At 33.1% G+C, this 24,127-nt stretch overlaps 3 protein-coding genes across 3 annotated transcripts; 1 reads left to right on the top strand and 2 right to left on the bottom strand.

Annotated features, from left to right (window-relative positions):
- Window positions 1-1,012: 1,012 nt before the first annotated feature.
- On the top strand, window positions 1,013-7,382 carry LOTGIDRAFT_131162 (hypothetical protein; the record flags this gene model as incomplete). The annotated part of the gene is made up of 9 exons (XM_009066149.1): window positions 1,013-1,155; window positions 1,753-1,987; window positions 3,388-3,491; window positions 3,960-4,114; window positions 4,403-4,571; window positions 4,997-5,215; window positions 5,832-6,066; window positions 6,491-6,664; window positions 7,227-7,382. The coding sequence occupies 9 exons, from the start codon at window positions 1,013-1,015 to the stop codon at window positions 7,380-7,382; spliced, it is 1,590 nt and encodes a 529-aa protein (XP_009064397.1).
- A 3,171-nt stretch (window positions 7,383-10,553) lies between these two features.
- Window positions 10,554-11,825, bottom strand: LOTGIDRAFT_168278 (hypothetical protein; the record flags this gene model as incomplete). Its single annotated transcript, XM_009066150.1, has 1 exon — window positions 10,554-11,825. The coding sequence occupies one exon, from the start codon at window positions 11,823-11,825 to the stop codon at window positions 10,554-10,556; it is 1,272 nt and encodes a 423-aa protein (XP_009064398.1).
- Window positions 11,826-15,053: 3,228 nt separating this feature from the next.
- LOTGIDRAFT_131282 (hypothetical protein) lies at window positions 15,054-23,941 on the bottom strand (the record flags this gene model as incomplete). Its single annotated transcript, XM_009066151.1, has 9 exons — window positions 15,054-15,274; window positions 17,979-18,094; window positions 18,357-18,499; window positions 18,539-18,608; window positions 19,736-19,883; window positions 21,516-21,613; window positions 22,730-22,847; window positions 23,223-23,377; window positions 23,853-23,941. Coding segments are annotated over 9 exons (1,158 nt in total), but the record flags the coding sequence as incomplete, so codon positions are not given.
- Window positions 23,942-24,127: the final 186 nt, after the last annotated feature.

Below are 24,127 nucleotides of genomic sequence, written 5' to 3' on the forward strand. Positions count from 1 at the left end.
ATTATTCGTATGGGGTATCAACTAAGTTATTGTCTGTACAGGCTTCCATGGTTATATGGTGGGGAGAGTGGGGGATACAAATAAAATCTTGGTTTCAAATTAAATTGACTAATAGGATTGATCAACATCGGTTAAAGTAAAAAGATTACGCTGCAACGTTACAGTTTAACTGTTTGTATAGGCGATAATAGTTATAGTATGTCGCTAATGTAAAGAATGGCGTAAAGCGGGGACAAATTCATAATATTTGTGTATGTAATTTTCGACAATGAAAAATACAATCACTTTTATGAAAGCACAGAATATAATAGAAACTATTGTATTATAATTTTCACTCGACTGATCCGAAACTATTTGAGGGTGTAATATACTCTTGGTCTACTGCACAAGAATTTACTCTGCAGTAGACTTTGTTCAAATAGAGCAAACTGCTTGACGTTGGACTGATAAATGCTTGGTAAAGGTAATTATCAAATCGCTTTTCTACATCTCAACACGTTCTGAGACTGGAGGTACAGATAGGGGACGGATTATTGAGGTTGAAATCTCCTATGGTTCTTCCTCAAGAATTTTGTTTAGATGAAGAACTGAATGGCGCATTCTGTTACATATTCTGGGCGAAAAAATGTATTATAATAATACTTTTACAATTGTTAGAAATGATGTAAAGGCAAATTGGGGTACGTACCATTTTTCTAGGAGGTCAAATGCCATACAATCGCGTATCAAACTTGTCCAGCTTGTCATAGCAAAGGTTCATCTCGTCCGTGAGGTCCTCTGGTGAAATAAACTGTACAGACGTGAGACTAATGTATATCAATCTAACAAATTATCTAATTAAAATTAGACGAAACTTCCGTTTCATCTTTAGCTTTTATATGCAATGTAGCCACTTCAGTTAAGGTCTTATTGAACGTTCATCAAATTAACCTTTTGACAAAATACATTGTAGGGTTGTAGAAAAAAGACCAACATACATAAAGCAAGTTGTTGCACCCATACGCGATACAGAATGAAGTTTGACAAAGTTGTGGACATATTGGGAGGATTTGGTACCTATCAGAAACGTTTGTTTCTCATGTCGTGTATACCTTCATTTTTAGATGCTCTATTAATATTATCGTCGATTTTCATATTGGCTATACCAAATTATAGGTAACGTATTATTCAATGTAAGGATTGCTACTAAGTTCATACCAGCGTAACCAATGCAAAACCATGAACAAGGGTTTTCACTAGAACACTTGAGCAAGATAGGCTGGTCGGAGAAGTTCATAATCGCTGGAGCTGGAGCCCCAAAAACAAAAAAACAAAAAAAACCTAAAACCATTTTTTTTTTATTTATTGAATTACCAAATCTGCTTTTATTGATTTAATTTCTGTGCAAATTATTTCACAGCCCAAATGCTCTCCTATCAGTCTCAGATGATATTTTGACCCTGTACTCACAGACTTTGCAATTAACAACACGTTGTTGGCTATTCTTTGTGTTTCGTTAGAAATATGCCCAGGAATTCAGTTAATATATAATGTCCGAAAGGTGTCCAAAATGCTCAAATGGAAAATATATCATTTCTGCACAAGGGGTAACAAAAGTTACAAGCCTTTGTATAAGTATTGACATAAGTGGAAATAGCCAGACGGAAAAGCGGCATGGTGTAAGAGAATCTGCCTCTGAATACACATATGAAAACTTATAAGCCTTTTTCCTACTTGATATAGTATAAAATATCTGAAACTTTTTATTGGTAGATGTCGACTTCCTAAAGAGTTTAATGATACCAATTATTACCCAAACGATGATGTCACGGAGTATTATGTAAACCTAACGATACCGCGGATAGAAGACAAATGGTCTGGTTGTCAGAGATATATCAACCTCAGTACCATTGACGATTATCCAGTGTCGAGCCAAAATTATTCTACTACATCTTGTAATGAATGGGTGTACGACACATCAACATTTGTAGACACCTTCATAACGCAGGTAAGTGGATCCTCATTCTCTTCATCGCCTCGATTAGAAACATATACAGATGCTTTGTTTGACTATCACAATCATCATCAATACCATCACCACCATCATCGCCATCAGTAACCCACAGTTACTTTGTTTCACTATCACAATTATCATCATTATCACCATCAGACACCTACAGGTACTTTGTTTCTGATATCACCATCAACTTCACCATCAGTAGCCTACAGTTGCTTTGTTTCTGATATCATCATCAACACCATTCTCAGTAGCATACAGTTGCTTGTTTCTGGTATCACCATCAACATCATCATCAGTAGCATACAGTTGCTAGTTTCTGATATAGCTAATTAGATATTATAATATCATAATTACCATCAGTAGCCTGCAGTTGTTTTGTTTCTTTTATCACCATCAAGACCATCATCAGTAGCCTACAGTTGCTTTGTTTCTGATATCAGCATCAATATCATAATTACCATCAGTAGCCTACAGTTGTTTTGTTTCTGATATCAACATCATTATCACCATCAGTAACCCACAGTTGCTTTGTTTCTGATATCAGAATCAATATCATAATTACCTCAGTAGCCTCATTTGAATCTGGAAAATATGTAAATAGTCTTCAGAATTACTCAACATTCTTTTCTATATACCACAGAGTAAGTTAAAATGACGAGTCGTCATTTTCACATTCAAAAGCGGGTAATTCTGGACACACGTGGCGTTGAATTGGCTTAGATAAAAAAAATATTCACGTCAAAAATTTAAATTAATTAACAACCTTATATTCAATATAAAAATATAAGAGATGATAATACATGATCCTCCAAATAAATAAAAATAGTGAAATAAAATTCACATTTAAACATAGAAATTAAGTGATAAAAAGGCACAGAAAATAGTAATGCAAAACAATGAATAATATTGTGCTCATTTAGCCTAGTTATATGTACATAGATATAGTCTGACAGTATATATAGATCTAAAAGTTTGAAAAACGATATGATAGACGAGATTTACTAGTTTATATTTTAGACTTGATCTGCCAGTCACATTAATAAAAAAAAACAGACCTACAGACTACAAATATATCGTTGACACATAAAACGTACAAAACAAAAACATTGACGTTATTGTCAGAAGGCTAAATTTTTATATTACTCTATCAATGATCAATCATCATTTCGGTGACAATGATTCGCAGATGTCGCGGACCCGTAAAATACTAACCAAAATTCTCTATGTCTTTTTCCTGAACTGTACTGTTGCTTTGCTTTGAACTTAGTAAATGGTTGTGTATAGGTTTAATTATTCTATTTTAGCTAATACATGTACTATTACATACCAAGCACTATCCAAATGAAAGATGTTCCTTTGTAGTTTGATTTTTCAATTAAATATTTTAGACCAACATGGTGTGTGACAAAGCAGTATACAGGTCCCATGCCAATATGGTTTTAATGGCTGGCATCATGGTTGGCTCGTTGGCGTTTGGACTTTATTCCGACATGTAATATGTTTTATTTCATACTTTGTTTTACTCAGTTCTTGTAAAAGACGTGAGTCCTAGTTATTTCACACAAACACACACAAACCCATATAACCTTATGTGCTGCTCAAGTTAATGATCCCCAGACAAATCAACAAGATTAGGCATGTGTCTTTGTCCTAGCAGCATTTCTATCCTTGTACACTGCATTATAGTGTCGTACTTCATCAATTCAACGACAGATGCTTCACTGGGAGAATGAACGTTATCGGACTTTTCCACGACGACCGAGATTAGAGTCCACGACAAAGATTTATTCGATACAACCAAGAAAATGACGCCATGTAAAGAACCATCGCTGAAAACGACTATGGAATGGGATCCCACAGTGTTAGGTATTGCGTTGGATTTCCTTGCCCTTTCATACAACCCTAATGAGGGCTTCACTCTACCCCATCCATAAAATGTATTAATTATTTTTCAATCTAGGTTTGGAAGAAGGATAGCTGCTATTACTTCTGGAGTGTTGTGTATTGCAAGTTCTTTTGGATTGGCATTTGCTTCTTCATTTTGGAGTTTTGTGGTAATACGGTTTATCAATGGTATGGCAACAATTGGTTCGCATATGGCCTGCTTTGTGTTAGGTAATTATGCAAATTTTGTATAATATGTATTTATTAGCTATAAATATGCATGTTATGCCCTCCTCCCTTTCCCACCCTCAAAGAACTGAGACTGGTTCAACTCAACACCCAAATTATTTATCTGTTACAGAAGGAAAGACATGCCTTGGATCTCCAAGACCTATTTTGTGGCCGCTACTCTGCCTCTTCTAGATTCATTCAAAGAAACACCACTGTTACTTAGTAGAAATTTTGTCTAAATAGGTTGTTTTATAGTAATTTTCATTATATGTTTTTTTCTGGTTTTAGTAATGGAGTTGGTGCCTTCATCAAAGAGAACCTTTGTTGGAGTGGTACAACTATTTTTTTGGTCTTTTGGATTATTTACGTTATCATTTCTAGCGTATTTCATAAGGACTTGGCAATATCTGCAGATAGCTATATCAGTACCATGTCTACTGTATATCTTCATATTCTGGTAAGATCACATCAATCTATTTTTAAAGTAAACATGGGGGCCGCTCGATTGGTGAGTTCTGTACGTTCTAGATTAATGGAATTTAACAAGTTGAAACAGAATTCAGAATGCGTTCCAAGTGTGCCGAAAAAAAAGCTTTTGTAGACAGAATTCAAAATGGTGGAGAAGGAAATAGATTGTGACAGAATTTTCCACCCTATATAGTGTTATCTACAATAGGTTAAACTATCGGCAACGTTCACATTGTTGACTGAGACTGCAAGAAAATGGTCAAATCTTCCCCCTCCCCCGAAGAAAAAATAGGATATCTACCCAATTCCATGACAGCAACTGAACATCAAACATTGCCTCTCTAGATATATTTTGCCCTTACGAACAATCAAGGCTACGGGCCTGGTATGTAGCCGTTTCAATTATTACTTTAGTTTCATGCCAGAATCACCAAGATGGTTGTTGACTTGTGGTAAACGTAAAAAGGCAGAAGATATTTTACGAAAGGCAGCCAAAGTAAATAAAATAGAACTTACTGCTCAACTAGATGAAGTTTTAGACATTAAAGATAACGACCAACCACAGTTACAGATATGGGAAATGTTTACATCACCTATTTTAATAATAAGATCCTTAATTATTTTCTTAAATTGGTAAGACTGTTCCTTCTAGAGATTTCTTTTATCAATCTGATTCCGTTTTTCTTTTACTTTTTTCCTGATATTTTTCGTCTCCATTGCAATCTGACAATTTCCTTCAGCAGTCCCATTCTAATGACGTTATCATAACCAATCAAAGCGTGTCATGTAAAATCTGTTTCTTCATTTTAGAAATTTTACGTTCAGAAATATAATACTGACGACAAAATTTAAATTTTTGTGAAACGGGACCCTGGCACCGAATTTAAGGCAGGGCTATTCCTGTTTCTGGTTTCTCTGGTATGGCACCGTTGTAGCCAATTGACATGTGCTATATGCATACGTTTGTACAGAAGATTTGTCTACCTATCAGTTTGTCGACTGGGGTTTTTAACACTGCACAATATCAATTTTTCATCGAAGTTGCTTAATCTTCATTTTGTTTAAAAGCGTTGAGAAGTTTGTATCAAGAATAATACTTAGTGACGTCATCAAACTCTTCTTTTTAGTGGAATTGCAGTAACGATCCAAAATGGAAAGGTGCAAATAGATGCTATTAATGTCCCTCGATACACATAAAAAATTTAGAAACCTCTTAACAATCCCTTCAAGTTGTATATTTTATTGACAGGATTGTTGTGAATATGGTTTTCTATGGGCTAGGACTAAACGTGGGTAATCTTGGTGGAAATATCTATTTGAACTTTACTATAAGCAATGTTGTAGAAACTATAGCATATGTGTTGTGTCTGTTGTTATTGGATAGAATGGGACGAAAAACTTTACTTTGTACCAGTATGTTGGTCGGTGGAATTGCCTGTTTATGTACCATATTTCCTGTTTTATACGGAAGCAAAGGTAATTTTGTAATCATTGTGGGCGTGAGGAGGTTCCTTAATTTCACTTTTAGACACCTCCAGCCGAAAATATGTACCACCGTAGAAGCAACAGATGCATAAAAATGTGTGAAAACAGTATGTACCACATATTAAAATGGCGGAAATCCAAGATGGCGGCCTTTTTTTTTTTTAGTGTTTTCCAGGACAGTTGAAATTTTCTTGAATGGTATCGTGTGATTTGTCCAGACAGATGTTTTAGGGTCGTTTCTTTGACGAAACTTTTTGACTCGATTTTATTAATGCAATTTTATGAAAAATGCGCTAGTAAACGTGACAATAGTAAGTTGTTGACAATTTATCGGATAACGTATTTCATTCAAAAATGATTATATCTAATTTCCTGTCTGAGAAGAACTGACAAATTTATGAATAATATTTTTCAGAATATGAGTGGATGATAATTGCCTTATCTATGGTGGGGAAATTAGGAGCATCTGCAGCATTTGTCATTATATATATTTTTACTATTGAACTATTTCCAACTGTTGTTCGTAATTCTAGTCTGGGTGTCTGTTCCTTTCTAGCAAGAATTGGTGGACTGGCATCACCGTATATTGCAGATTTGGTAAGACTAATTTTCACATGATTTGGATTAAAATTCTGTTACCTTATTCCAATAAAAAGAAATCCACGATCTTGTATGGTTCAATTTAGCGGAGCTAAAGTTTTATTATAAACCCAGTGACAATTTAAGTTTTCAAAACGATTTTAAGTTGAAATTGTAATTTATACAAAATTCATTGCATCGAGTTTAGCAGTAGTAGTCGTCAGACAAGAACAGCAATAAGACTTTACGAGAAGGAATAAAGAAATGCACATTGCCTGATAGTCCAGCCGATCGATTTAAAGTTTGAGATAAATAAATTAACTAGGTGTTGACATTTATGGACTGTGGATATATTGTTCTATGCATGAAGTTCAAATTTGGTCGATTTCAATGCACTGTTAGTTCAAAATGTGACCAAAATCTATTTTACACTGGACAGAATAGCTACAAACATATCGTTAGGGCCAAAGTATAGACGGTAGCGTTAGTGTTGGTACTGTCTGCGCATTTGACTAAATGCCTGGCGATTACGCTAAAATGATTGATATTACTATACAATACAGCCTACCATTGCTTTCAGGGAACACTCATCTCCGGTGACATAGGTACAGCTTTACCATTGATAGTATTTGGTTGTTCATCAGTTGTGGCCGGTATACTCTCACTTTATTTACCAGAAACATTACGTAAAACTCTCCCGGAAACCATTCAGGATGCCAAATATTTTGGAAGGTAGCTTTTACAAATTATATATTTCGTATTGTGTTTAACCTAATGTTCAAATCGAAAGTGGCTTATCTGGCTGATGGAGATTTACAAAACCTGATTCTATGAACCTCATAGTTGAAATTGTAGAAAGAGCTAACCACATTACGATGTCAACTATCATAGGGACTTTTTGAATCAAATCTGCGAGTCCCCCATGTCCCATTAGCAACGGTATGATGATAATGATTATTATATGAATATCGTACACCCCCCCCCCCCCTTTTGTGCCATTTTACAGAATACATATTTCAAAATTCTTAAATCATGGCCACAATAATGAGTTTATCATTTACAATCAAATGAAGTTCATTATTTAAACATGACATGAAATTGAAATACAAATTTACAAAAACCTAAATATCGTTGTGCATTAAGATAAAGAATTTAGACAGAATTCGTGATTGCATGAAAGTGATACACTGATTTTCCCTTCTTTTTTTTTCAGAAATTCAGTTGATGCAAAATACAAGTCAGAGAAGGTGTTCAGTGAAAACCAGGCGCGTGATGACCCTGATGATATTCTTAACAATACCTCAAAACTCATAACAAACATTCAAACATGATCTACATTTTGTAATAATACAGTATTCACCACATACACATTCTTTAGTTTTAAAGGAGAAGTCTCAAATGAATATAGTACCATTTTGCAGGTTTCGTTGGGGCGTTTTTTTAATACATGCTTTAGTACATTCGTTTAGCAACGGTGTGCGATATTTTCCACATTTAACATTGATAATATACTATCATTGCTACACTGTAAAAAAAGTCCGTTTTTTTGACAGAAATTTACTTGATATTTTCTGTTGATATACGTAAATTTCTGCTGATGGTACATACTTTCCTGTTGATTTACGGACTTTGTTCTTACATTAACAGAATGTTAGTTCTGCAATAAGGAAATATGTTATTTTACGTAAATTAATCTTTGTCGTATGTCATTTAAGAAAAATTACGTTATTTGTCAGTAAATTTACTTAAATTCTGTGTTATTATCATTTTTTTCCAAACTTGTCTGTAGATAAGCGAAGTCTGCGCATGCGTGGTCATACTGTTTTTTTGACAGGAACTTTATGTTTCCTTACGGAAAATTATAACAGGATTGCTGTTAATTTACGGAAACTGTGATTTTGCGTTATGATAGTTTCGACCTGTTAATCAAAGTAGGTATGACGTCATCGGTAAAGACACGAGGTCAGTTTATCGTCACGCCGCCATCTTATCCCACATCAAAACAAGGCTACGTCGAAGGGATTTTTGTGAATTTCTTAAATTAAATTTAGTATGGTGAGATGCATGTCAAAAACTGCAAAATGTTTTACTGAATTTTAAGCGTGTGGGGACAACGACAAAATGACTTAAATTTATCCTACATGATGAACTAGACTAGGCTTAACTTACTTGGTCTTGGGTAGAGTGGAAATGATCACTGAATACAAATTCACAGGTGAGTGTATTTTAATTATTGCCTAAATAAATTTGTAATGTTACCATTTTATGACTTTATACATGTGTGGTATTTGTGGTCTGAAACTTTTTATTATTTTTAATTTATATTTCTTTTTCTGTTTTTGTACATCCTCGCTTTNTCAGCCTTTTATGGTTATGATTGCACCAGAGTACAAGAATACAAGGAATGAGAATTTTGTCATTAATATTCTTGTCAATAAACCTTAACCGTTTACACTCAATGTTAGGACCCACCACGTAGGCGAGGCATTACAAAATTCGTAAACGAGGGTAAATTGGACTCTGGATTTCTCGAACTAAAAGATCCAGTGCCCTACTATTACTACACTACTACAGTATGTTAGCACAACAAATATTTTCTCATTTTAAATTTATCTTTTCAGGTATGTCACCTTTTCCCTTTCTTTAGAGTTTCTGCCATTATTTACCAGCTAAAAGTTACGGAGCATTATGAGACTTGACCTGACTTTCGAACGAGCAACAATTAACTGTGCACATCAAAAACAATTAGGCCTTATAATAATGATTAGAGTTGCATCATAAACTGTATTGTGCTGGATGATGGAGTCTTATAACCTTGTGGAACACTAAAAAAAGTGAAGTGGACCACAGGTCCTTGAAGTTCTGTCAATATTAATAAAATATGGGCAATGTGAAGAAAAGAGTGTCAACATAAATAAAAAAAGACATTAGTTAAATCCGAATTAGTTAGATCAGCACGTTATTAAGATGTCATTAGTTATGAGAATGTCATTAAAAGATGTGTTAAAGATGTCATTAGTGATGCATGAGTATGTATTTCAAGTTCATCATTTGTTTTTATGCAAGAGATTGTTTTTATACGCCCACATTTTCAGTTGTATGTATAATTAAAGGTGTAGTTAACATCATTTTCTCTGATTATTTTAAATGCACAAATAATACCAATAAACACATAAAGTTGAAATGTTTTGTTATTTTACAGTAAAATGAAAATGATTTCTGGCAACAGATTTATTACCTGAATATCCTTTTTAAAATTCTGTTTTTTTACAGAACTGGAAGGAAAAATTCCGCAGCAGATTTACCAGAATATTCTTCCTATTTTTCTGTTAAATTACAGGAAATATTAGAAAAATTCCGGCAGCAGATTTACCAGAATATCCTTCCTATTTTCTGTTAATTACAGGAAATATTATTAGTCATTCTGTAATTTAACAGATTTTGTAGTAAAATATTTCTGTTATTTAAAGCAAATATTTTACAAGAAATTCTGTTATATAACTGAAGGCAAAATTTAAATTCTGGTAAATCAGCTGCCGGAATTTTTTCTGTTAATCGAAGGAAATTTTTTTACAGTGTATAGGAACATGCGATGTTTTATGAAGAGGTAAGAAGTTTAGCAATGCGACATTTTCATTTAAACTTTAAACCGATCCACACAATACGCGCATTTTTCGCTCTGATGGAAAATGTTTAATTATCTCTTGGTCATCTTTGAAATTGAATATTACCAGTATCAGATCTATTCGTTATGTCGACTTTAAAAAAATATTACTCTCTCCATCTCAACGTTCCAATCTTCAACGTACAAATTTACAGTCAAAATTTTGTATTTTGGAAGCACAATCAATCCTGATCAGAATGAAGCGTCAACACAAACCACGAGAACAAATTAATGTCGCATAACTTATTTTGGAGACTTCGGTCTTTTATTTACAACTTGTTTTGGTTCGATATTTTGTCCAAAATAAATTCTGTCAGTGATTCCAAGAGATTTTGGCAAAATTTGCGTCAAGTCCATAGAGCAATTGCCACATTTCGGGTTCATACTTTTCGGGTTTTTACGTCGCATTGTTGTTTGTCCTTGCTTATCAAAAGTTATATCAATTGTTGCACATGTGATAAAACCACATCCCCAACTTGTCGGGGACAATTTGAGCCGACCGTAAATAACATGATTACATCGACCATTCTTTTTAAAGTGAGATTCGCTGTTTCCGCTCTTTGTCGTCATATGAATAGCCTTTACCGTTTTGGTGATGTCTATTACAGTTACGTTCATGGCTCGAGCGTACGATGCAAGCCACATTCCTATTCCTATTCTGCCTATCACAATATCGGGAAGATACTTCCATGGAAACAACTTGTTTGTAAAAAATCCGTCGGAAGAACCATCCTTTAAAGCCTTGCCTTCATTGTACATTTCCGTTATGTCCGAATTTGCATCTAATTCAGGACCATTAGAAAAATCCACATTCGTTCGACGAACCAAAACCAGAACCGGTTTCTCGCGCACAACATCCATATTCACGACATAATCGATGGCTTTTGGCATACCATCATCAAAAGTGATATCACCATTGGCATAACCGTACAAAACGCTTTCATGATTTTTCATCGCGTCTAAGAACATGTCTTTGATAGTTGGCATCTCAGTAACTCCACAACCAGTTTTGGATACTGGCTGCACCAACCAACCCTCTTTCTCTAAACGTTTTCCTGTAGATGCACTGCTATAAAAGAATAATGGTTTAATTAGAGGTTTCCACTTCCTCCACATGCGGACCACATTTCCATGAACCAGATCCTTTTCTGGCACATCAACCCACGAAGTAAATAGCGTCAAACCTGTTTTTGTTGATTTCCGCCACGGTTCGTCTTGTGCCTTTATGTGCTGATTTTCTGGTTTGGTATTTTTGTTGAGGACGAGCTCAGATAGCTTCGACCCCAAATTTTTAAACTGACCAGCAACATTGGTCCTCTGTTTCAAGAAATCTTTTCTCAAAGAATCTAATTTTTCCAAAATGACGTTAGTTGACGTCAATTTGGGCAAATGATTTGAAAACTGTGAATCTTCTCTTGTTATCACAAATCCACAATAGGAAGAAAACGCCACCAATACCACAATAAACAGACAAAGTTTAAAAGTTCCCGAGTAACTAGATGCCGAAATGGACATGTTGGTGTGTTGGTTTCGGTGATGAATGTAAACAAGATTAATCAACAGCTGTTAGCATATTTAAGCTTATGAATATAGATGTTTATCGAGTTAGATACCAATCAAGGATACTGATAAAGAATTCAATAAACACAGTATTTTGCCTAAGGTCTAATACACTCGGGCGCGAAAGATTATCTTGAAGGTGCAATAATATACATGTTCGAAAGCCCCCAGGCTGTGCTTGTAATGACCAATTTTAAGTTATATTAAAAAAACTCTCACTATTATAGTTTTTGATTTTAATAAATCATAATCCTGGAATACGAGTGAACTTGAGATATATTTGTTTTTCTGTATCTCGATTAAAAGAACCTACTCAAATCAACAATGGCCGTTTATTGGCGCTTGACGGTCAGACAGTGGAGTTTTTACGGAAAAGGGCTGGCCCTGCTTCGCCACTACCATAAACAGAAAAGAGATCTATAATAAAAGGAAAAAAAAATTCTAGTTTGAGATATATTTGAAGGAAGTAAGCGATTTTCTTACATTTTTAGTAGGCCTACATCTGAAGACAATTTACATATATTGAAGACTCAAATATACCCCCAAAAATGGCCCATCTGCCCCTTTAAGCCATGATTATCAAGTCACCTTTTTCAGAATAGAAATACATTCGTATGAACTTCGGGACTAAAGTGCTTTAATTACGTATATTGTACGTAGATCACCATATAAAAAAATAGTTTTGGTCGGTTCCATTCAAATGATACAATGAATATTTTAGTATCAACAAAGCTTTAATTACAAAATATGTCAACGAGTTTTTGAATCTTTATTTATCAAGTGGTTACTGAATTATTTATATTTCACATTGTTTGTTGAGTAGAATAATGTTTGGTAAAGTAAAAACTATTTCATAATTACTTAATCCTAATTTATGTTTTAATTACACAGTCAAAATATCTACGCTGTTCTAGCTAATTAAAATCAATCGTCAAACAGAGTGATTTGTTCTTGCCAATTTACCTGGCAATATGTAATTCTTTTATGGTCGAGTCGGTGTTCAACTTATCAAGGCTACCTGGATATCCCCAAAGAATAGCCTATGATCCAGTTGATGCCCTGGGATGGCCTCCAGCGAGTCGTCGTGAATATACACACACAATTATTATGTCACTTATCAATAACCTGGTATAAGTATTTTCATTGCTGATAAAGTATCATTATCAAATACGTTTCCCCGGGGCCCTTTTCACAAAAACTCAACTTTATCTTATTGGTGCAGCACTAGATTTAATTTACTTATACTTTTATTAACCAATCATATTGACGTATATCCTAAATTTGGATTTAATCTACGTTGACAAAATGAAAGCCCCAGAGGTAAAAGTTTTGTTTATTAATTCTTATACAAGTGCCGTAAGATAACATAAAAACATAAATGATGTCTTCTATAGAAGGAAAGATTTTCATATCTGTTATGTAATGTGTGTGGACAGTTCGCCACTTAATCTTGGTAATAGTCCCGTTACACCGGACTGCGACCATTTGCGATCTTACAGCGACTAAAAACGTATTTGATCGTCGACAAACGTGAACTGCGTAAAACAAAGGCCCTTAGTATTACAAATTCTACAACAGTCGGTATCAACCAGTAACATATCTGACCATAATGCGTTCCTAAGCGCGTTTCCTATAAAATATACGGGCTTGGTGCCCTTTTTTGCTTGTTTAAAGCTTCCCTCACGCGTTACAATGTGTACTCGATATTTTTCCATTGTTTACTATATATTATATCACATATTATGTATTTTTTTGTATCATGATGTATGTATCCCCACCCGAAATACAATCTTGACGCCCCTAAAAAAATCCTAGGGCCTAATTTCGTCGGGAAGTTTTCAGGAAATCGCGGGGGTTGTACCTAAACTGCCACCTACTTGGCTGGCTACGGGACTGACTAGATAAAACTAGATATAATTTAATTGGGACGAACAGATCAATCTGTTATTCTCCAAATCTCACATGTCGAGTGCCCATCGCAACGGAGAACCGTACTTGGCAAAACCAGAGAGTGGAATTACTACTGTCTTAGCACTCGTGTTGGTAAATAGAATTTCATCGATTGTGCGATGTGAATTAGAAAATAACAGCTTCAGAATAATAGTGGTAGTCTTAGATTGACTTTTCGTTGATAAAATTAAAAATCTAAATTAAAGTTGAATTTTGAACCAAAAATTAATGATCCAAATTTCCTCGGTAAAAACAATATTCTAAATTTTAATCTGTACTAATTATAATATTTTGAAGTTCATTCTTAGACAAGCAATACTATTTTAAGCTGATATTGTTATTACATAAAAAAAAAATATCGGTCAAATTCGATTTACCGACTTGACTGCGAAAATATTAAGTACTTGAGCTCTTATTAAGGTTTAAAGTCGTCACAAAAGAAAATCCTGCTCGAGTATTGGATACATTTAAATATCATTGATTGGTCACGGCTGTTGAAAGCGGACGCCTATTTGCTGTACATAATTGATTATAACTACTAAAAGTAGATTGTGTATTAAAATGTATAATATTATATTATTATTGTACTTTTTATAAATATAATTAAAGGGATTGTAAAGAGGTTTTCTAAATAGTTTATATGTTTATCGGGGACTCTGATAGCATCAATTTGCACAGTTCCACTTGTCAGTCAGACGTCTGTGGATCCTGCAATTCCACAAAAATAAGAGTTTGTTGACCTCACTAATCTCAAAATATGCTTGTATCGCACGAGGCCCTTCGCGATTTCATCAAGACTTAGTTTTAGTGGAGTTGCAGGAACGCAGACGTCTGATTGAAAATTGGAATGGTCCCACATATAAAAATCAGAAAACCTATTTAAAATCACTTCCAAATACGACACCCGTCTCCTTTGTCTGTGATGCAGGTCGAATGGCTAATAGAGGAAAAACGTTTGGTCGTTCTGGGCCCCATGTAATGCAAACTGTGCACGATAACGATTCCATCGACCGTTGAGAGTTTATATTTTAATTAATACAAAAATGATTGGATAATTGCAATCTGTAAACATTGTTGTCGGATAGTTATTATCCTAACATCATCTGGTGGTTGATTAGCTTACTCTTGTCCTTGGAGATGATTTTCCTCTAATTTATTAGAGTTCCGCTTCCTTTGACCAAAAGGGTGTACAATCTCGTCAGATGTGAATTAAGATCAAAGACTTATTCTTCATCATAATTTCTTTTTCAGCCGTAACTGTCTCTCTTTTCTTTGTTCATATGTTTCATATGGTAGGCACTTCATATGAAAGCAAGGGCAATCAATTCGGATGGAGTCGCCATTTTCTAGACCTCTCATCATAAAATATCCTTTCATATTGCCATAAGTTGTTTTAAAACTTGTACAGCTTGTCCAAGAATAAGTCCTTCCAGGTACCATGACTGGGTATTCTCCTGCAAAATGAAAAAAATAAAAAAAACTAGAGCCACTCGTGGCACAGAGTGGGACTTTGCAAATGTAGCAAATTGCAAAAGACCCCGAAAAAATCATCCATCCACGATAATTAGATCAAGCGCAAGAACTGTCTAAAGTTGAGAAATTTTCATTTTTTAGAAGATTCTAATACCGGAAGTAGACGTCAGACCTCACAAATGAAAGTATCAGCAGATAGCCAAGGTCAATGACCTTTGATCTTGTAAAAGAGAAAGTCTAAAAAGGTCAAGATCAAGAGATATATGTCATCAAAATTTCTAATGGCACACGACTATAAAACCGGAAGTTGACATAGGACAGCAAATATGAAAGTACAAATAGATAGCCAATGCCAATGACGTTTGATCCTACAAAGGTCAAGGTCAACAAAGGTCATGGTCAAAAATTGAAAATTTTCAATTTCCAAAACCTGTTCCTTTTTTTTTTTAACTAAGAAGCGGAAACAACCGAAATTCTAAGACAAAGTGGCTCACAATATGAGGTAATTGTATGCAAAGTTCCATTTTGAACAAACGTATACTTTGCGAGTTATGCTCCTGGCCAAAAATATCAATAATGAGTAATATAACCCAAATGTGCCACGCCCACCTTAATTTTTTTTGCATAGGGTAATTGATATTCTAAATGTTATGTTGTGTTTTAAATTGCAAGCTTCTACATTATTCAGGTCAAAAGATATAGGTCAACAAATGTCAACAAAGGTCAAAATCGAAAAATGAAAATATCCAAATGTTAAAACCCGTTCCTTTTTTGGAACTATAAAGCTGAAACAACTGAGCTGTTAACACAAACTGGCCAAAAGGAAGAGGTAATTGTGTGCAAAGGCCCTTTTTTAACAAACGTATCCTATGCGAGTTATGCCCCAGCCCCAAAATGTAAACAATTAGAAATTCAACCCGGATGTGCCACGCCCACCCCAATTTTTTTTGTCATAGGTGAATTCATATTCAAACTGTTTAGTTGTATTCCAAATATCAAGGTTCTACATAAAATAGGTCATAAGATATACATACACCAAGATCAAAATGACACAAATATGGTAAAACAAAACTCAAATTTGAAAAAATCACCAATTTCAATTTTGCTTTAAAAAAGCAATTGTTCTATATCTATGTAAAGTGCATAAACAGCACATTAGGAAACCGAAAAAATTAACTCTCTAGGTTAATTAGGTCACGTGCTAGAGCAGTCCAAAGTTGCGAATTTGGCTTTTTACGGATAGCTATAAAACCGGAAGTACATGTCGGAGGTCAAAGGTCAAAGTATCAAATGATAGCCAAGGTCAATGACCTTTGACCCTATGAAGGTCAAGGTCATCAAAGGTCAAGGTCACATGATGTGATCGTTTAAAGCATGAAAAGATTTCAACCGGAAGTTGCAAAAAAGCAAAAGCGAAATTCAAAATTCGGCTCCCAATGTTTTTTGCGCAATTGATTGCGGAATACATTCACATCAAATTTGAACATTTACCCTGAGGCCCCATTTTGAGTTTTACAAAAGTGTGTTTTTTCAATATGGCGGCCAAAGTATCACTTCCGGTCTGGATTTTATTTTCTTCGTTTTTTTGTATTAGCATTTACTTACGATCAGCATAAATTTCGTTGACCTATTTCAATTACACCGGAAGTTATTCGACAGGAAGTGGATTGTACTTTCTATTGATTCCCCGTTTAAAACCGGAAGTAAAGTTAAATATTTGACAACTACATATTATTTGCTTTAGTGATGTCCCTTTGCATATTAAATTTCAGATCAATCGATGCAAAAGCAAAAAAGTTGCAAAAAAATTGAAAAATTTGATCGAAAAAAGTGAGCGACGAATTTCCGAATTTCGTAATTTTTCAAGTGCTATCAGGTCAGAAATTACAGGTAGATTGTAAAAATGAAAACCCGAAGAAAATCAATGCAAAAATATGCCTCCTAGAGCCGATTTTCGACTTTTTTCATATGTTGAACTGTGGCACTTCCAGTTTTGCAAAAATGTTCCAATTTATATTTATGCACATCGTCACCTATATAGAAGGTCTATGAAATTTGAAGCGTTGCTGCAACTACTGTAGTCTAAGCACGGGAAAGTGTGGACGAAACAAAAAAAAAAAAAAAAAAAAAAAAAGAAGGGACATTTCGATAACAACAATAAACACAGGACAGCCTAGAGTATCCATCTTATCGTCCCATTTGATGAACTAGATACATTAGCTATGTCAGCCGTTTTGTACCTTTACTGATATCAAACCCAAAACCTTTGTTAAAATATCTAGCCTTTCAAATGAAAACTGCGCCTTCTATTGAGCTTATCAGACAAGGAGTACGGCAATAGTTTTCATTGGAAAATAATCTGCTTGATCTTCACAATGTCAAGCTACTACGAACTTCATCCTTTACCTTCAGTGCAATAGCCACCGTAAATTTGTAAATGCAGCAATTTGGTTGGACTTTACGTTAGCAATAACAGCCAATCAAAAAGAGTCCTCTATAGAAAGTCTGTACACAGTAAGCCTTAATGTTTGGCAGTTTGTCTGTTGAGGGCAATGATTGACTATATTCACTGGCGTACAATCCAATCAAATCGCTCCATTACGTGATTGAAAGATGGGTGGATGTTGCAGTCCAGGTATAAGAAGTTCGTATGGCTTGACATTGTGAAGATATTGTATGATCTACCTATAACACCTGCACCATCAACTCTTTCTTCAGAACCTTCTTCATCAGTAATAATCCAATGTCTAGTTTCTAATTTACAGGATTTACTTGAACTGGCATCACTTTTCATTGACATGCTACAAAAAATTATGATCAGCTAACAGAGAGAACACATGACATCGCTTCATATGGATCCAATGAATTGAAAAACTTAATGATGATACATTAAAGAGATAGATCTTTTCTCTTATTATTACCACTGAACTTCTTTGGTATCAATCTATATGCAAAATAGACTTTGTAAATCCCTAGATCTAGAGGCTGCTCCCCATTCCTCCCACTTGCATGCGGCCCCTGGAAAAATTGTGTGGCCATTGCATAAAGAAATCAAAAACTTACTTGATTCTGTAAGCAAATAGGAACATTGGAGGATTAACAGTACTCATTTGTGCCATAAAATACGTTCCTACAGTAACAGTAAATATATCATCTGTAACAGCTATACAGTCTTCATCTTGTTTAAATCTATAATAAAATAGTTCCTACAGTAACAGTAAATATATCATCTGTAACAGCTATACAGTCTTCATCCTGTTTAAATCTATAATAAAATAGTTCCTACAGTAACAGTAAATATATAATCTGTAACAGCTATACAGTCTTTATCTTGTTTAAATCTATAATAAAATAGTTCCTACAGCAACAGTAAATATATCATCTGTAACAGCTATACAGTCTTCATCTTGTTTAAATCTATAATAAAATAGTTCCTACAGTAACAGTAAATATATCATCTGTAACAGCTATACAGTCTTCATCCTGTTTAAATCTATAATAAAATAGTTCCTACAGTAACAGTAAATATATCATCTGTAACAGCTATACAGTCTTCATCTTGTTTAAATCTATAATAAAATAGTTCCTACAGTAACAGTAAATATATAATCTGTAACAGCTATACAGTCTTCATCCTGTTTAAATCTATAATAAAATATTTTTTTTTTGGAATTTATTCGCTATTTTAGTCTAAAAATTCAGTGACTTAATTCTCTTAAAGGGAGATATGCGCCATTTTTTGTACCAATTGTAAATTACTTTCAGAAAGGTGAATTTTTTAGCTAAGCCAATGAGTAATAGTGTTCACAGCTCACCGTCGAAATTTGAGCCTTCAAACCCATGTGTGTCCAGAATTATCTCCCTTCGAAGGGTTAAATGACGAATTGTCTTTTCTTGAGACACTGCCATATATAGAAAAGACATCTCTAGAAATAGGAAAAGAAATTCCTAGCCTGACGGAATTTTTGTACATTTCTTGTACTTCTGAAGACTATTACATACATTCAAGAATGTCCCTTGAAATAAACTATAAAACTTAAAGAATAAGACTTACATCAGGGGATTACCATAATTATTCCATTTATAATAAATATCATCTTCTAATTCTTGAGTAAATGTACAAAATACCTCACAAAATGAATTGGCTGGAATGGAAACTTAGTAAGTAACTTAAACAAATTATGAGGAATGAAATTCGTAAAATCCTTTTTTTATTTTTTTTTTATTTTTTAAAGTTTTGTATTTCATCAAAATTCTTGAATTATTCTTCTGTTTTTCTTTTGTAAATACTCATTTTAAATTAATAAAGATCATTCACAAGGTTTCTTTTTACATGGTTAGGATGTAAATCCAAAGAATCAGCTGATAAGATCTCTCACAAAAATTATTTATTTCACAGTAGGCCAACTGGTATCATAAATTGATGAAATGAGATGAATAACTAACCTATTATAAAATGATCACATCTAGTTAAATCTGAGGTAGCATTACAAGGATAAAATATTTGATTTTCAGGATAACCACTACTTTCTGTTAAAGATAGGTATCTTGAGGTTGATGAGGCAAAACACTCTGTTAATCTCACACATCCTTCAATCTCATCCTAAATTATCAAAATCATTTATCAAATTCCTTTAAGAGACTAACTACTTTCTGCTCCTGTTTGATTCACATCCTAATGCAATATACTATGTATCAGGATAGTGGCATTAGCCCATCTGTTGAGAATATCTAAAATTGACACAGACTGTACTGTTTATGTACATTGCCCCATTCCAATGATCAGACACTTGATCAATCCAAGCTACCAGACTTAAACTCACTGAATCTATCTGTTGTCTAGGCCAGTGCTTCTCAATAGGGGAGGAATTCCTCCTTAACGGAGGATTTGGAAGACCATGGGGAGCAATTGTAGCCAAGGGGGAGGAATCTACTGCTGCTATTTCTTACCATGTATTTTTTGGAGTGCGGGTTCTGCATGGTTTATGATGTACTCACAGAGAACCATGGTTTGTTAAAGATAACTGAGCGAGGTGATCTATGACTGAAATTAATGTCATTCGCCCAGGTCATACAGGTCATCTCGATAAGTATGATTTATTATCTTTTCATTGTTAATCGCTTGATACATATTTCGAGTGAAATACGTTTCAAAATGACTGATTTCTTTTGAAGAGGAATGGATTTGTAAGAACTCTTCCGCAGAGAAATGATGTCAGTGAGGTTGAGAAGCGCTGGTCTAGGCTGTTGATTCCTTGTCGTTTGGTTGCAACCAAGTTTTAAAATTCATAATTAAAAGATTTCAATCAGAACAGAAATCAGAAATATCTTACCATGGTATCAGCTATAGCTCTACAATCTAATAACTTTTCAGATATAATATAATCTGATAACATAGCTAAACCAAATAATCTGAAATATAAAATCTGTATCTTTATAGTTCTACAATCTATTAACTTTTCAGATATAATATAATCTGATAACATAGCTAAACCAAATAATCTGAAATATAAAAACTGTATCTTTATAGTTCATCAATCTAATAACTTTTCAGATATAATATAATCTGATAACATAGCTAAACCAAATAATCTGAAATATAAAATCTGTATCTTTATAGTTCTACAATCTAATAACTTTTCAGATATAATATAATCTGATAACATAGCTAAACCAAATAATCTGAAATATAAAATCTGTATCTTTATAGTTCTACAATCTAATAACTTTTCATATATAATATAATCTGATAACATAGCTAAACCAAATAATCTGAAATATTGAAATATAAAATCTGTTTCTTTATAGTTCTACAATCTAATAACTTTTCAGATATAATATAATCTGATAACATAGCTAAACCAAATAATCTGAAATATAAAATCTGTATCTTTATAGTTCTACAATCTAATAACTTTTCAGATATAATATTATCTGATAACATAGCTAAACCAAATAATCTGAAATATAAAATCTGTTTCTTTATAGTTCTACAATCTAATAACTTTTCAGATATAATATAATCTGATAACATAGCTAAACCAAATAATCTGAAATATAAAATCTGTATCTTTATAGTTCTACAATCTAATAACTTTTCAGATATAATATAATCTGATAAAATAGATAAACCAAATAATCTGAAATATAAAATCTGTATCTTTATAGTTCTACAATCTAATAACTTTTCAGATATAATATAATCTGATAACATAGCTAAACCAAATAATCTGAAATATAAAAACTGTATCTTTATAGTTCTACAATCTAATAACTTTTCAGATATAATATAATCTGATAACATAGCTAAACCAAATAATCTGAAATATAAAATCTGTATCTTTATAGTTCTACAATCTAATAACTTTTCAGATATAATATAATCTGATAACGTAGCTAAACCAAATAATCTGAAATATAAAATCTGTTTCTTTATAGTTCTACAATCTAATAACTTTTCAGATATAATATAATCTGATAACATAGCTAAACCAAATAATCTGAAATATAAAAACTGTATCTTTATAGTTCTACAATCTAATAACTTTTCAGATATAATATAATCTGATAACATAGCTAAAAAAAATAATCTGAAATATAAAAACTGTATCTTTATAGTTCTACAATCTAATAACTTTTCAGATATAATATAATCTGATAACATAGCTAAACCAAATAATCTGAAATATAAAATCTGTATCTTTATAGTTCTACAATCTAATAACTTTTCAGATATAATATAATCTGATAACATAGCTAAACCAAATAATCTGAAATATAAAATCTGTTTCTTTATAGTTCTACAATCTAATAACTTTTCAGATATAATATTATCTGATAACATAGCTAAACCAAATAATCTGAAATATAAAAACTGTATCTTTATAGTTCTACAATCTAATAACTTTTCAGATATAATATAATCTGATAACATAGCTAAACCAAATAATCTGAAATATAAAATCTGTATCTTTGTAGTTCTACAATCTAATAACTTTTCAGATATAATATAATCTGATAACATAGCTAAACCAAATAATCTGAAATATAAAATCTGTATCTTTGTAGTTCTACAATCTAATAACTTTTCAGATATAATATTATCTGATAACATAGCTAAACCAAATAATCTGAAATATAAAATCTGTATCTTTGTAGTTCTACAATCTAATAACTTTTCAGATATAATATAATCTGATAACATAGCTAAACCAAATAATCTGAAATATAAAATCTGTTTCTTTATAGTTCTACAATCTAATAACTTTTCAGATATAATATAATCTGATAACATAGCTAAACCAAATAATCTGAAATATAAAATCTGTATCTTGATACCTTTATAGCTCCATTTAACACAACGAAGCTAAACCAAATAATCTGTTGATTAAGAATTAAACATGACAGTTTCTTAGAGCATACAAATAACCACTCACCCTGGTCCTGGTTCAGGTGTTTGTCCATTATGTATTTTCATAGAACATCTAATATCAGGAGGAAAACGCCTTTTTAGTTTTCTTTCTGCATATAGTAAATCTTCATCTGATACTGGACCTAAAATGAAATCAAGGACACAAATTATTTTGCTGAAATAATACATGCACTGAGCAGAGAAAAGAAATTTCTGACTAATATTATCTCTAAATGATCTCCCTTGAAGAATGTTCTTTAATTATAGGCCTACTGACTGATACAGTGTTTTAGAGCATTTAGTAACTAGGAAGACAGAATGTATTACATTCTAGAAGTTGCAGCACCAGTGAGGGTACATTGCGAGAATTATATGTCATAAAATCGAATATCGCACTACAGATCATCTGGTTCAAGTTGAGTTTACCAAATTCAGGCAAACACATATGTTAAAACATAAAAATATGAACTCTAAAATATTTTTGACAAATTGTTTAACTCTTCAAAGTTGTACATTACCTCTTAAAGATTCAAACTCCATAGGCATATATTTCTCGATATAGCTCTCCATTTGATTCCAAGCATGACGTATAGCAGGATAAACTTCTAACTCATCTTTGAATTTCTTGTAATAATCTTGAAATGTTTCCTTCCATGTAGTAGACACATCATTTCTGTAATCCATTTAAGTGATATGGTGATATAAATATTTGCTTGACCAGGTGATAGAGCTCACTTCCAGCTACTTGTCGTGTTTTTAGAAAAATGTGCATCACAAAATTTAATAAAAAAAGAGGTGACATTCTGATGTGCAGATGATATCTGTTGTCATAATTGTCATTGACAATGTTAATAATATGAATAGCCCAAATGTGACCATTTGTTAAATTGACGAAGAACCAGATTTTAAATCTGAAAAGTGTTACAGACAGTTCGAATCAGTTCCTTTTCAGAAATTTCCAAACTGAGTAGTGCTTTTTTTCCACTCTTGTAAATAAGCACTAGCTTATCAATATCAGTGGAGGTGAGATTATGATGATTTGACATTTTTTGGAGGTATGATAGAAAAACAGAGGTTATTTCTTTTTTCTATCTGAATAAAGTCTATATTAACTATCAGAGGTCAAAGGAAATCAGACTATTACTTACGTTTTGAGTAAAAATTGTCGTATGGCCTGTATTTTCCATAATGCATCATCTTTAGTAATAGCATTAAATCTATGACAAACCTGAGAACACCTACAAAATGAAATGAAAGTGAGTTTTATGTCCAGTATTCTGCACAGGGTTGTACATAGTTCAGATACAATGAGCAATGAGGGTCATGGTTTATTGTCACATCTGAATGTCTTAATGCTGTTTTCATGCAGTCAACCCATCACTGCACTTCCTTGAGTAATAATTAATAATTTCATCCAGACTTT

The sequence above is a fragment of the Lottia gigantea genome (assembly GCF_000327385.1).
Source record: "Lottia gigantea unplaced genomic scaffold LOTGIsca_73, whole genome shotgun sequence".
Lineage (NCBI taxonomy): Eukaryota > Metazoa > Mollusca > Gastropoda > Lottiidae > Lottia > Lottia gigantea.